Here is a 15,028-nt window from a genome sequence, read left to right on the forward strand (position 1 = left end):
ACCCCACAGTGGTGTATGCCCTGTGGGCAGCCGAGGACAGGGCTGAGCCCGGGGTGGGAGGTGCAGCCTGAGGTGTGCAACCCAGTGGGCCCCCATCTGTGCAGAACCAACTAGATGGGTGTCGGTTTTCTACCTTCATGCCCACACAATGATTTTGCTGAGACACTGTGAGATCCTGAAGTATCCTCTGGACCATAAAGAGAAAAGCGAAGTTACTCTTCAGTGTCTCTTAGCATAATCTAACTCTACGAAAGATTAGGTCTCTTGGTTCACCAAGAGGGGAATTTTGCTATTGCATTTTCTGATCTTTTTGCAAATCAGGCTTTAGTTGGCCCCGTTTGAAGTTACTCACACACAACCGAAACATGAAATGGAATTGGGCCAATCAGCAGTTTTCTCAAACCCACAGTTTCCATGAAAACTGTTGCTATTTTCCCCAAAACTGTTGCTATTTTCCCACTTGGACCCGCAGGGATCCCGGTTGGTGGGGCCCCGGCCAAGTCACTCTTGGTGCACACGCACCCCTCAGGGTGGCCTGCAGACAGCAGGCTCTGGGCCCTGGAAGCCAGCTGCTTGATGTTCCTCCCGTACTCCTCCACCGTGTGTTGCTGCCTCAGATGCCGCTTCAGCATCACGATGGCGCCCTCTTCATCCTAGGAGGCAGCGGCTGTCAGGGCACCTGCTCAGGGAGGTGCTCGAGACTGGGGAGGGAGGGGGGGTAGCCAGGCTCACGGGACCCCCCCCCCCACACACACAAAGAAAACTGTGCATGATTCCTTCCTGTGATTCCTTTCCCACGACATCCTACCTTCCTCTTGGTTCTTTTCTGACTCCTGCCCTCCCAGGCCCAGCTCCACCCTTCTGACCCCAGGAGAACTTGCTTAGAGATCCCGCACACCTCATCTCCCATCCCTCCCGTGGCAGTCCATCAGTACAGAATCCATGACATGAGAAAGGTGAGGAAATCTTGGGTTAGGTCAAATCTAAGTTGGCAGACAGGGCACCTGACTGCAGTGTGTATGTGTATGCTGTAGTGGGTATCCTCACACACCCGGACGTACCAGGTGTGACTGCCCCCCGACTGCCCCAGCCTGACCCCCCCCGAGCCCGGGCCGACCTTCGGGGTCTCGTCGGAGATGATGTAGAGCTCCTGCTCACTGATCCAGGCCTCGGCCTCGCCTGCGTCCAGGTAGTACTGCTGTGCCTCGCTGGCGTCCCGCAGGCGCTGCAGCCTCCCAGCCGCTGCCTCCCGCAGGGTGTCCCACAAACCCTGCAGGCGCCCCAAGCGCTCCTCGATGTCCTGGCAGTCGACCTCCGCCACCTCCACCAGCCGCTGCCCTCTCTGCAGCACGTCCTCCACCCGTGGCGCATGGCCCAGGATCTCATTCTGCAGGGTCTGTGGGCGGAGGGGAAGGGCTCAGAGGCGGGGCTCTCCCGCCACAAAGGGGGGCCAGGCTTGCACTCTGGCACCTTCGCGGGCAGGCTCCTGCACGGAAAAGCTAGTGCCGAGCAGGTGGTGGCCGTAAAAACTGCCCCTGACCACGTGCCAGGCGCGGCGCTAGGCACCACCCAGCACCCTCCGCCCGCCGTCAGAGAGGAGCACGGAGGGCAGTGAGGAGCCGCTAGGTAACACGTGGGCAAAGAGTGGCAGCGCAGCATTTGAACGTGGCCCTCTCTGCTCCCTGTGCTTCCTGTGTCTCAGCAGAGCTTGCTTCTTAGCTGTACTTGTTGGAGGAAAGGAAAATAATTTTTAAATGGCCTTGATATCTTATTTTAGCATCTCTGGCTCCATGTACAACAGTTGACAGTTACTCCTTGTTCAGATTTTAGGATTTGGGCTCCCCGCCTCCCCATTTCCATGCCTCAAATCTTTTGTGAACTTTGTATTATTTCCTGTTTAAGCATTTAGCCACCGAAATAGCATTCTCCTCTCACTCTGGTCACCTTTTTCCTCAGGGGGCCATGACCCACGTGGGACTTACTTTCTGGGCCCTGGAGCCCCAAGCCTACTTGTTTCTTGTGTGTGGGCTCTCGGCTCCTTACACCTCCTCTCCTCCCTTTGTACAATTTGCCTGTGGCCTTTAAAACCACCCAGAGGGCGGGGGCAAGAGCTGTACACACAAGTAGTGCAGTGACTGTCAGCATTTAAAATCTACAGACCCAGCACTATCCACAAGTCACCCAACTTGCTGAAATGCCTTTTTACCCTTTCGACCCGAAATCTCAATTCTGACAATTTTTTGTGGTCCGGCTAATTGAATTCAAACAACCCATGGTGTCAGCTCCGTGTGCCTCTTTACTATTCCTGAGATCTTACGACCTCTGCAAGGGATCCTACAAGGTATTTCGCTCCCTTTTTTTAAGCAATTCCTTTATCGGCTTCCATGCAGTGTGCTCACTTATGATGTATTCTTCATACCTCACGTGACCAACATGTATTTATTATTTCCTGGGTACAAGGCCTTGTTCCAGGTTCTAGGGACAGCCTGGGAACAAGATAAATAAAACCCCCTGCCCTCATAAAGCTTACGCTGTTGTAGAGGGAATAGAAGGTGAGCATGCAAATAAGTGAATAAATGTGGATAATGGGTACCATGAGGAAAATACTGCAATGAGATGAAGAATGTCTACGGATGCGTGCTGATGGCTACCTGAGCCCGGGGTGTCAGAAAGGGTCTTCCTGAGGAGAAGGCATGAGTTATGAGAAGGAGGCAACCTCACAAAGACTTGGGGCGTGAGTGTTGCCGGCAAGACGGAAGAGTGAGTGTGAAGTCCCTGGGGTGGAAGCAAGCCTGCACTATCTGTAGGCCAGAGACAGGGCCAGGAAAGCTACAATACTGTGATGAGGAGGGCCAAAGTGATGAGAGGTGACTTTAGAGGAAGGCAGGGGCCAGATCAGGTGGGACAGTGGTTCTTAACCCTGGTTGCACATTGAATAAGCTGGGAAGACATACAGAGTCAGGGCCCTATCCCCAGAGACCTTAATTAATTTATCTGACACAGGAACTGGGCATTCTTAGGTTTCAAAGTTCCCTCAGGTGATTCTCATGTGCAGCCAAAGTTGAGAACCATTCATACCTTGCAGGATTTGTTCTAGTTGCAATGGACAGCCATTAGAGCAGTGGTTCTCAAAGTGGGATCCCAGACCCATGGCAGCATCATCACCCAGGATCTTGATAGATATGCAAATTATGAGGCTCTACTCCCAGAGTCTGAATCAGTAGACCTGAGGTGGATCCCAGTCAACTGTGTTTTAACAAGCCCTCTAGGGGAGTCTGATGCACACTGAACTTTGAGAACCACTGCAATAGAGGGAGTGATGAAAGGAGATTTAAGCCTTAGCGAGTCTAGTCTAAAGTCGTCTTTACTAGGGCAGCCATGCTCTCCCAGGAGACTACCTTTCCCTTCTTGATTAGGGGAACCCCATCCATATTTGTCTTGCTCTTTTCCTGAAATAGCAACCTTCATCCAGGGGAGTTCAGAGTCTTTTGGCAATAACACCAAGGTTAGACAGAGTCAAAATCTTTAGTGTTGCAGGGAGCGATGTTGGCTCATTTTACAGTTGAGGAAACTGAGGCCCCAAGAATACACTCTTCTGTCAGTGTCCTTCTTTTAAATGGAGGTTGTGACGTTAATTGAATCCCCACCTACTACTTTCTGGCCCAAGTCCCTCCCTGTGCCCACTGGAGGCTTTATGACTAGGTTGTGTCAACTGGAAGCAAAGGGTCTGAGAGTTTTCAGACACCTCTTTGAATGTAAATCAGACCCCTGCACAGCAGCTGGGCTCTGTGAGCAGATGTCAGCTGCTATTGTTTGGAGGAAGTACTATCTGTCCTGACCTTTCTTCCCCAAGGAGCTGCAATACTGACTGGCATTCTGGGACACACTGCTCTTCTCTGGGATAAGTTCCCGGGCTCTCATTGCTCTTGGCTGTGGCTGCCCCCACTCCCTGACCCAGAGAGGAGACCGGGCAGCAGGGGCAACTCTCTGCCCAAGAGTAGGGTCTGTGGCCAGCCCATCTGGACACAGAGACACCCTGAGCCCATGCAGCTGTATCTTCTTGGAAGATACAAGAGCATACTTGTATTCCTGATATAGGAGGAAATATGGCATCTGCTCACTTCCAGGAGTCTCACCAGGGCCACAGAAGTAACTAGGGTCATCAGGCTTAAGAAAGAGCAGAACAGCAAGTGGATGTTGTTCCAAAGGTTCAGATACCAAGTTTAGTGGCTTCCTAATGGGGCTTGAGCCCCACAAATATTCTCATGTGTTGGGAGAAATGGGTCCTACTTACCCTGAGGGCCAGGCTCAGCCCTGGAAGAGGGGCAAGTCATTATTGAGAAAGAAATCAGGAACTATGGGCTTCCTTTCAGGGAGGCCATGGGATACAGAAGCCATAAAGCACAATAAACCCTGGGCCAGGGCTTCTGGGTCCTGCACTCACGTATGCTCTGATGGGTCTAAATGCCCCCAAATCCTTAAACATCTGGACATCCCCTGACCAGCCCGGCTCTGCTATGGACTTCCCAGAATTCTCTCTGCCATCACCAAAGCTTCTCTTTTTATGGGGTCTGTGAGCCTCATCGCTACCAACGAGAATAATAATCTGCTGTTGCTGGCTTTCTGCATGTCAAGGCTGGGAGTTCCTCCCTGGGAAGGGCAGGGGCAGGGAGGAGGTAGTGGGGGGGGGGGCACTAACCAGGTGAAGCAGGACTCACCTGATTCTTCTTCATGAACAGCTGTACAGTTTGTAGATTCGTGCCATAGTCTGCTGACTGGGCCAGAGGCAGCCTCTCTTCCACCCACAGCTGTAGAGACCAGAAGGCAAGGGCAGCTGATGATGGTCATGGTCAACTTTTCCCCACACACTCACCTGGGTCAGATAGAGCTCTTTCCTGCTGTGTCTCCCTGGTTCTTCCCAACGCCCCATGAGGATTTTGCCCCCATTTTATAGATGGGGACAGTTTGATATTACGAGGTTCCAAATGACTTGCTCCTGGTCACACACGGGGCAGGTAACATAGCTGGATTTGAACCCAAGTCTGTCTGCCCCGAAGTCCATAACTGAGTTACCATTCAAAAAGCATTGGTCGAAGGCCTGGGTGGCTCAGTCAGTTAAGCATCCAACTCTTGATCTCAGCTCAGGTCATGATCTCACAGCTTGTGGGATCGAGTCCTGCATTGGGCCTTGTGCTGACAGCATGGAGCCTGCTTGGGATTCTCTCTCTGTCCCTTCCCCTCATGCTCTCTCTCTCTCAAAAATAAACATTAAAAAAAACGCTTAAAAAAAAGCACTGGTTTTACTATCATACTTAATGCAATAATCACATTGGCTTTCTGAGATAAGGAGATGAGGGGACCAGAAATCTTTAAAAACTCCCTAGGGCTGCAGCCAGCCATCCTGCCTCTAGGGGGGGTCTGTACCCACTCACCGTCTCATCCTCTAAGTCTCGGCTGATCTGCAGCTTGGCTCGGGATGACTCCAGCTGCTTCTTTCTCCTCTCCAGGGGCTCCAGGAGGTCCAGGAACCGCTTCTCGATGCTCACGTCTGTGTCTTCTGCCTCATCTCCCAGTGAGGGCACCTGGGCAAGCAGCTCCCCCAGCTCCTCCTTCCGCACATTCACTTGGTCCTCCACACGCTGGGGCATAAGGGGACAGTGTCAGTACCAACCTTGGCACCTGGATAGTCCCTCATTCTCATCATCATCCGTATCCCATTCATCTTTAAAGGCCCCACCTCCCCCCAGGAAGTCTCCCTGGGTGCCCCCACTCATCCTTCCTGCCTCACAAGTGCCTGTCCTATACTTGTGGTGCATGCTTTTATTAACCCTGGATCCCTGTCTTCACTACAACGGGGTAGGAGATGGGTTATGAACCAGGAGACATTTTTGCTTGATAAAGGCAAGCCCACCTAAGAGGAACAGGAGTACTTACTTTCAGGTTGCACATTTGCTTCCTAAGATCTCCTATTCCAACACTCCCAGTCTACAACCCACTCACGTGCCTTCAGCTTAGCCAGCATCCGGTTGACACTGGTCAGGTCCTTGCCAGGGTCATCGGACCGCAGCTGGTCCTCCATAGCACTGATCCACTTGTTGAGGTCGGCGTGGGTCTGTGAGCGCAGGTAGGAGTTCCTGGCAGCTGAGAGGTGCTGGGTCCTCTCCTGTGTGGTGGCCTGAAGTTCATCCCAGAGCCGGTGCAAATCTTCCAGCCTCTGGGACACCAGGGCCAAATAATGAGGCTTCTCCTCCATCAGCTGCTTTCCTTCCTGTGGGGGAAACAGGAGGGCTCACCCTTTGAGGCCAGGCAGCCTCGGAACAGCCCTGCTCCAAGTGGTTGCCAGGGGTTAACTGAGGTCAGGGAGGCAAAGAATCTGCCTGGAACTCAGGTGAGGCTCATCTCAAAGACTGCACCCCCCCCCCCCACCCGAGTTATTTTCAGGAGAAGGTGTGACAGGGAGGAGTATGTCTGGAGCAAAGGACTCAGGGAGATTGATTGTAGTATGGGGAGTTGCAGACCAGGATCAACTGATGCTAAATTATTTTTTAATTAAAAAAGATTCAAGATCCATCCAGGTACAAGCAGCATGGAAAGGACTCTACTCTCTCTTGATGGTTTTCCCAGAGGCTATGCACTGCTAACCTTTGTGATATGTTTTAGTTACTGAGTGTGTCTTACCTGGTTTTCACCTGAATAAATGTACCCTTTTAGGTGAGTACAGTATAATATGACATAGGCCTAGAAATAGATGTTGCTAATAATAGCCAATAGTTACTGTATGCCCAGTAAGTGCTAAGGGCTATTCTAAGTGCTTTAATGCTCACCATCCCTTGGCTAGGTATTGTTATTACCCTCATTTTTCAGATGAAGAAACTGAGGCCCAGAGAGGTTGAGGAGTTGGACAGTCTGGCTTGGAGTCTGCACCTTCAACCACAATGGCTTCTTCCTACTTTTTCCTGGACAGCCACAGTAGGGAGGAGTAAATGCAACTGATTCTCAGATCTACCACCAGCTACATTTTGACTTGGGCCCTTGGGCAAGCTTGTTATAGGGGGGACCCCTGGCTCCCCATCTATGAGGGGTTGTCCTGCCCATCCAAATAATGAGGGTCAATGGTCCCCTGAGCCACTCTACTCATCTCATATACTCCTTTGCCCTTGGGAGGGACAGTGCTGGTGTCCTGGTGAGAATAACGGAAAGCAAACAGAGATAACTGGTGTCCTGGCACTAGATGCTGAGGCACCAACTCGGGTTTTCTCACTGTCCTGGACTGTCTCTAGACTCAGGCCTCCCAGAGGAAGCACCAATTCTGACCAGACCCTACAAGGCTGGTTATACCAGGAGCTCTGAAGGTTTGGCTACTATTTAGAGAAGTTTTTCACTACCAGGGTCTATACCATCCAGTAAGCTTCAGATAGTGTCTATGCCCTGAGTGAAGCTTATTCAGGTAAGCACATCTGAGCAGAGAGCCCCCCACCACTCACCATTTGCTTTACTTACTGCATCAATGCTATCTAACCATCCTTGGTGGGAAGCCAGGTCTGCCACAAAGGCCTGGTGCTTCAGCCACTTGTTTTGAAGGTTTCTCACTTCATCATAGGAGACATCCTGAGATGTTAGCAGCTTGTCATTGATCCAGAGAGTGAGCTGTGGACAGAAAGCGGGAGTCCAACAATCTCTGAGTGTACCTCTTTGGCCAGGGGCTCAGGGCAGGTCCTGATCTCCACCTCTGGCTGCAGAAGAAGGCCAAGGAGAGGAAGTAGGAATACAGCAGAGTACTACTCTCCAAAGCTCTTGGTTCCTAACTCCCAGCACAGGCAACTTAACCTGTGTTGTCTCAGGGTTAAAACATAAGCACCTGAGTGTCTTCCCTAGTAGACTGTGTGCAGTATGACTCCAGGGATATCTATGCTTCTCTCCATATTTCCAGGACCTAGGACAGGGCCTGGCCTATTACAGGAACTCAGTGAGTGTTTACTGGATGGACAGATAAATCCATCCTTTGGCAGTAGGGTGAGAAATGATTAATAAACACAGAGAAAATGTTATCTGAGGAAGAAGTCAAGGGCAGATCCTATATTTAACAATGAGGGAAGAACCGTGATAAGCATCCAATGTTTCCAAGATGTCCTGGCAGCATACCAAGCCTGGTTGGTGCCAAGGGCAGAGGTAGATGAAAACAAAGTTGTTTGGGCAGGGTGGAAAGGGGTATGAGGATGGGAGCAAAAAAGAAGTCAGAGAAAGCACCATTCCACACAGAAGTACTGCTCATGGAGGGACTCAGGAGTGTGGCTTACACCAGGCTGAGCAAGGACCTCTGAGTCAGTTCTCCAACTGGGAGGTTTGTTGAAAATGCTGTTCTCTCTCTCTCACCCCTTAAGGTTCTGATTCATCTGGGCCTCAGTGGGGCCCAGGACTTTGCATTTAATGAGGGCCAGGACTGGCTCCATCATTTTCAGGGCCCATTGCAAAATGGAAATACTCAAAATTATTAAGAATTTCAAGATGGCAACCACAGACCATTAAATCAAGCATGGGGCCCTTCTAAGCACAGGTCCTGTATGAATGCACAGGTTGCATGTTCTTGAAGCTGGCCTTGACTAGGGCCCTAGGTGACTTTAATATAGATAGCCCTAGGGCCACTCTTTGAGGAACCCTGCCCTAGACTGCAAATTAAAAGATGACTTTGTAGATCAGGGTTAAAAAAAAAAGAAAGAAAGAAAAAAGAGAATTGTAGAACCAAAGATTCTAGAAGATGACCTATGCTATCAAATACCCAGAGTTTCCCTCATGAAATTCCAGACTCCCAACTTGGAATCCTGTGGACTTTTTTTTTTTTAAGTTTATTTACTTATTTTTTAGTAATCTCTACACCCAACGTGGGGCTCAAACCCCTGACTCTGAGATCAAGAGCAGCACACTCCTCTGACTGAGCCAGCCTGGTGTACTCCCTGTGGACTTCCTAGGGCACTTTGATCCTAGAATGGAATCTCCTGCAAAGTGACCTGCCTTGCTGCAGCCTCACCTCTTGGCAGTTCTGGAGGAAGTTCTGGAGCTCCAAGTTGTCTCTCAGAGTTGCTGAGGCCTCCTGAGCCTTCTCCTTGTTTTTCCTGTGCCTGGAAGGGAAGCCGGATGCTGCGGTTCACAACATGGCTAAGCCTGGGAATCATGCACAACACCACCAGCCCTACCTGGCTCTGGCCTCATGACCTTGGGGGTGGAGAGTACCTGTCCTCAATCAGCTGCACCTTCTCTAGGATCTTGTCTGAGTAGAGGTTTTTGTCAGCTACCAGCTTGTTTCCAGAGTCCACAGGACTCAAGACCTTATCCTGGTTGTTCTCCATAGACATCAAGAAATCCTCAAACTTCCGGATCCCAGCCTCTGCAGCCTCTAGGGAGTCTGGGGGCTCCAAGTGAGCCAGAGTATATTCCTGTTGAAGCAAGTTTCCAGATAAGGGATGAAGACAAGCTGAGAGGGCAGTGAGGCCACTTGCCAAGCAGTAGCACCGTGTGCAGCCATATAGGCTACAGCACGAATGGTGACCTGCTGGAGTTGTGCAAGGAAGAGGCAACCCCAGGCTTGGCCCCCGGCACCCAAGGAACAGTGTGCCTAAAGCCACATGGAAGGGTAATGGCTCAGGGGAAAATTTACAACTCCAGCCTGTAACTGACCCAAGAAGAAGGCAAAGTTTAGGACACAGGGCTGGAAAAGGCACATGATAAGGAACAAAGAGGATTTCCCCCCCATTGGCCAGAGAGAGTCCCCCAAAATTTGTTCTCTGAGAACATTCACAGACTCACCAGTGCTGTTGCCCTGAGAGATAACCCCACTTCCCAATCCTGAATGCCTCCCTCTACCTGATTGCTGAGGATGGCTTCAGCTTGCTTGGCATCTCTCTGGAACTCCTGGAAGCCAAGGCACTGGGCGAGCGAGTGGTTGCGGCTCTCCCACATCCGGCACAGGGCATCCCAGCCCGCATCCAGGCCCTCCAGCCTCTGGCCCAGAAGCAGATACTCCGGGTCCGTCTGATCACGGATCACATTCTCTCCGGATACCCTGACATGCTGGTAGCTCTCTTGGTGCCCATCAATCTCGTCCTTGATGGCCGCATGCTGCTGAAGGAGCTGCTCGGCCTCCGGGAGGGACTCGGGCATGTCCTCAGAGGCCACGGCCTTCTGGGCCATGGACAGCCAGGACTGGAAGTCATCTAGATTCTGCAGGAAGGCCTGCAGCTGGCTGGCTTCACCCAGTGAGGCTTCCTGCTCCTGGAGGGCTTCCTGCAGGTCCTTCCACAGCTGCTCCACACATGTCTGCCGCTGGCCAATGTCCTCTCTCTGCTCAGGGTGAGATGCCATCAGCTGCTGCGACTCACGCTCCAGGGCACCCACGCGGGCCTGGATGGCGGCCACATCGCGCTCCAACCCCGACAGCTTCCGCTGGATGGCAATGACGCCTGCCAGGTCCTGGCCCAGGTCCTTTGTGGACCGTACCACGTGCATCTTGTCCTCAATCCACTTGCTAGTCTCTTCACAGTCCACACAATAGTTACGCACCCGAAGGGCTGAGTTTACTGCCTCCCGCCTCTCTGACACTACTGTCTGGAATGCCAGCCACCTGCCAAGGGGAACACAGAAACCCACTTCCTTAACCCTTCCCACAGGGCATCTCTACCCAGATTCCCAGCAGAGTCTCTCTCCATAGATCTTGCACACCAAAGAAAATCATCTACCCAACAAACTGTGATGAGTAAAATTTATTTATCCAATTTTACCCAAGATAATATAGACTGCCAATCGGATATTTCCATCAGGAGGAGGCGAGATTCCAACCAGAAGTTAAGGAACGACCATGACGCTTAGCTTGGTTATGTAGTTGAATTCTGGGCAAACATATAACCTCCCCAGATTTTTTGAAATGCTGAAAATAATTAGAAACCTTACATTTATCAACTTAAAGGCAATTTCAGGACACAAGGTGCCAGTGGCCCTAAAGGAACCATACAGATGCCTAAGACCATGTTCACAGTGCCCAAGGCCTAAAAAGGTCACCTTGTTTCTTTTTTTTAAATTTTTTTAACGTTTATTTATTTTTGAGACAGAGAGAGACAGAGCAGGAGCAGGGGAGGGGCAGAGAGAGAGGGAGACACAGAATCAGAAGCAGGCTCCAGGCTCTGAGCTGTCAGCACAGAGCCTGACACGGGGCTCGAACTCACGGACCGCGAGATCATGACCTGAGCCGAAGTCGGCCACTTAACCAACTGAGCCACCCAGGCGCCCCAAAGGTCACCTCGTTTCTAAAAGAAAAGAGGCCTGGGGTGCCTGGGTGGCTCGGTCAGTTGAACATCTGACTCTTGATTTCAGCTCAGGCCATGATCCCAGGGTCCATGCTGAGTCAGGCTCCATGCTGGGCATGGAGCATGCTTAAGATTCTCTCTCCCCCTCTTCCTCTCCCCTTCTCCTACTCATACACACACACACACACTCTCTCTCTCTCTCTCTCTCTCTCTCTCTAAAAAGAGAATAAAAGTGGCCTTATGGAGGAGGAGGAGGAAGAGGAAGGGAGAAACTGGGATTATAATTGAGAAATGGATAATATAATCTTGACCTTAAGATGCACTGCCAGAATGAAAATGGGAAATACGCAAAGGTCTGGCAGATGTTCTGGAACCTGGGGTTGGTCTGCAGCCCCCAGTAAGCTTCTTCTAAAGAGCTGGGCATCAGCATGGTCCGGGGCCACCAGAGACCCTCTCCTTGGACCCAAGTTTACTCATTCTGAGTAATATGTAATAAGTAAGTAATATGGAAGCACTTAAGAGTGTGCTGAGTGCTCATTTGCTGAGCTCATCTTTCTTGAATACCCACAGGGTATAATAAGTATTATGTTAGCTGTTGGGAGAACATAGTCATAGTCAGAATTCACCTTATGGAGTGTATGATTTAGAGAGAAATTAAGACAAACTCACAAAATAACTGGTATAAAGTACTATGTACACCAGGCAGAGAGAACTAAGGACACTGTGAGGGTGATGGGGGCAGGTTTTGTGGTGGACATCAGAGTTGAATCTCAATGAGCAGCTCTCCAGTACCACCACTGTACTGATCTATCTAAGGATTGGGTCCTGAGTATCTTACTCCTCTTTGTACCCTCAGAACCTGGGGGAAGGAGGCTGAGCAACTAGGCAAATGGCCTGGGGAGAGGGCAAGGTGGGTACTCCCAAGGTGTGACAACAGCTGCTAAAGAGGGGTGAGAGGTCTGCAAAGAGAAGTGGGAGATAGGCTAGGAGGAACTGGGAATACCAGGACAGAGAAGAGCAAGAGCCCAAAGATTTTGCAGTTTCTCTCCTAGACAGAGAAGTCCCTGATTCCTGGGAAATTCTGTGCCTCCATGCAAGAAGCTCTGTGGTGATTTTCTAAGCCTTTCCTGGTGTGGCCTCACCACAGCCACCAGCAGAGACCACAGAGAGGATAGGCTGGGAATTAAGTCTAGTTGCTCCTGCTGCACTGTCTCTAAGATGGAAGAAGCTGACAGAACCACTCCAGTCAGCCCTGGTGAGGCCAGTCAGAAGTTCAGGTTTGGTCCTGGGCCAAGATCATTAAAAAAAAATGGAATTGGGGTGTGTAGATGGCTCAGTCCATTAAGCCTCCAACTTTGGCTCAGGTCATGATCTTGCGGTTCATGGGTTTGAGCCCCACACTATGCTCTGTGCTGACAGCTCAGAGCCTGGAGTCTGCCTCAGATTCTGTGTCTTCCTCTCTGCCCCTCCCCAGCTCGCTCTCGCTTTCTCTCTCAAAAATAAACATGAAAAAAAATGGAATGTATACAGTGTATGAAGGTAATCACTTATTCAGTAAGTGCTTGAATGACTCATATGGGCCAAGCCTGGCAGAAGAGATTTCAGTTGTGTCCCTGTTCACTCATTCACTAAATATTTATCATGCAACAGTCATGTGCCTTTTGCCAGGCACTGTTCTAGGCTCTAGGGATGTAGCAATGAACGAAGCAAAGTACTTGCTCTCATTTGAATGAGCAGAGACAGATAAGTAAGTCCATAATTCATCAAGTGGTGATAGGTACAATGAAAAAGTAAAGCAACATAATGAGATAGAGGCAGAGGGGCTGGGTAGGAAGTAGGTAGTGATGTTTTCAACTGGGTGGTCAGTGAAGGCTGTTCCAATAAGCTGAGTCTGAATAATATAAGGGAGTAAGCCGTGTGTGTGTGTGTGTGTGTGTGTGTGTGTGTGTCTTTTCGGGCCTTAAATACATAAGGCTTTGTTTTGACATTATTATCATGGTAAGTCCTTCTATCAAAGAATATGGCATACTTCTCTTCTTTTTCAAGTTTTGTTCTGCTTCCTTCACATTCACTTTGCCTATTTCTTGTCATTTTATTCTTTACTTTTTTATTTTTTTAACATTTATTCATTTTCTTAAAATAATTTTTTTGTTAATGTTTTTGTTATTTTTGAGAGACAGAGACAGAGTACGAGTGGGGGAGGGGCAGAGAGAGAGGGAGACACAGAATCCGAAGCAGGCTCCAAGCTCTGAGCTTTCAGCACAGATCCCGAAGCACAGCTCAAACCCACAAACCGTGAGATCATGACCTGAGCCAAAGTCGGACACTTAACCAACTGAGCCACCCAAGCATCCTGTTACTTATTTTTTTCTAAATATAATTTATTGTCAAGTTAGCTAACATACAGAGTATACAATGTGCTCTTGGTTTTGGGAGTAGATTCCCATGATTCATCACTTGCATACAACACCCAGTGCTCATTCCAACAAGTGCCCTCCTCAATACCCATCACCCATTTTCCCCGCCCCCCACCCCCTTCAACCCTCAATTTATTCTCTGTATTTCAGAGTCTCTTATGGTTTGCCTCACTCTCTGTTTGAAACTATTTTTCCCCGTTTCCCTTCCCCCTGGTCTTCTGTTAAGTTTCTCAAACTCCACATATGAGTGAAAACATAGGATATCTTTCTCTGACTTATTTCACTCAGCATAATACCCTCCAGTTCCATCCATGTTGTTACAAATGGCACGATTTCATTCTTTCTCATTGCCAAGTAGCATTCCATTGTATATATAAACCACATCTTCTTTAGCCATTCATCAGTTGATGGATATTTGGGCTTTTTCCATAATTTGGCTATTATTGACAGTGCCGTTATAAGCATTGGGGTACATGTGCCCCTATGCATCAGCACTCCTGTATCCTTTGGATAAACTCCTAGTAGTGGCCAAGTGGATATTTGGAAAGAGAATATTCCAAACAGAGGAAAGCTCAACTATATGCTTGGTGCTCAAAGCACTGTGGGCAGTAAAGATACTGCTCTTCATTTGCTTCTAGTCTAGCAGGAAAGTTCTTCAGGATAAAAGTAATTATAATGGAAGGTAGACTATAAAGTTCTGAACCAGTACAAAGGAGGGAAAGAACGGTTTTCATCTTGGACACTGGGAAAAAGAGGCACCTGAACTGGTCTAAAGGATGGGCCTGATTTGGAATATAGAGTTGGACGAGAATGCTCTCTGGTAGGGAGAATGGCAGTGGCATGGGGGTAGGCTGTGGGCAGAGGCGAAGAATCACAGTTGTTTAAAAAATACATATTTGAAGAGCTATCACGTGAAAGAAGACTCATAATAAGTTTTTATTTCTCTAAAGGGCAGGGCCAGAACCAAGGTCTACAAATTTCAAGGAAGGAGATTTCCATTCACTAGGAGGTCAGACCTTCTAACCAAGGGAGTTGCCTCCAAATGGGGTGGGCTGCATGGTGAAGGGGTGAGCTACCCACCCCTGTAAGTGTCTGTACAACAACAGCGGTCTGGAGTAGTCAGCCAGATTAGATGACTTCGCAGGTACGTTTCAACTCTCAGATTTAACGAGAAAACCATCTTACCATTTCACGCCTCAGGTTTTCTCTCACCTAAGGATGGCAAGTTCCTTGACGTATTTCACTTAGGATGGTTCACAGCTTCAGGATTTATGAAGATCATTCTCATGAAGGCAACAGATATATAACTGACAAGTT

At 49.5% G+C, this 15,028-nt stretch overlaps 1 protein-coding gene across 2 annotated transcripts in view; it reads right to left on the reverse strand.

The window, feature by feature from the left end:
- The window catches only part of SPTB (spectrin beta, erythrocytic), a 128,506-nt gene that overhangs the window by 21,977 nt on the left and 91,501 nt on the right, over nucleotides 1–15,028 (reverse strand). For both annotated transcript variants that reach the window (XR_006293409.1, XM_043556350.1), the window contains exons 16-24: nucleotides 9,859–10,615; nucleotides 9,229–9,431; nucleotides 9,026–9,116; nucleotides 7,501–7,647; nucleotides 6,005–6,268; nucleotides 5,433–5,639; nucleotides 4,719–4,808; nucleotides 1,118–1,396; nucleotides 523–653 (exon numbers count right to left, since the gene is read on the reverse strand). Coding sequence is in view for 1 of the 2 variants with exons in the window: in XM_043556350.1 (XP_043412285.1) it covers nucleotides 523–653; nucleotides 1,118–1,396; nucleotides 4,719–4,808; nucleotides 5,433–5,639; nucleotides 6,005–6,268; nucleotides 7,501–7,647; nucleotides 9,026–9,116; nucleotides 9,229–9,431; nucleotides 9,859–10,615 (2,169 nt within the window). In the remaining variant the exon portion in view is untranslated. The remainder of the gene's footprint in view (nucleotides 1–522; nucleotides 654–1,117; nucleotides 1,397–4,718; nucleotides 4,809–5,432; nucleotides 5,640–6,004; nucleotides 6,269–7,500; nucleotides 7,648–9,025; nucleotides 9,117–9,228; nucleotides 9,432–9,858; nucleotides 10,616–15,028) is intronic.

Source organism: Prionailurus bengalensis, chromosome B3 (genome assembly GCF_016509475.1).
Source record: "Prionailurus bengalensis isolate Pbe53 chromosome B3, Fcat_Pben_1.1_paternal_pri, whole genome shotgun sequence".
NCBI lineage: Eukaryota > Metazoa > Chordata > Mammalia > Carnivora > Felidae > Prionailurus > Prionailurus bengalensis.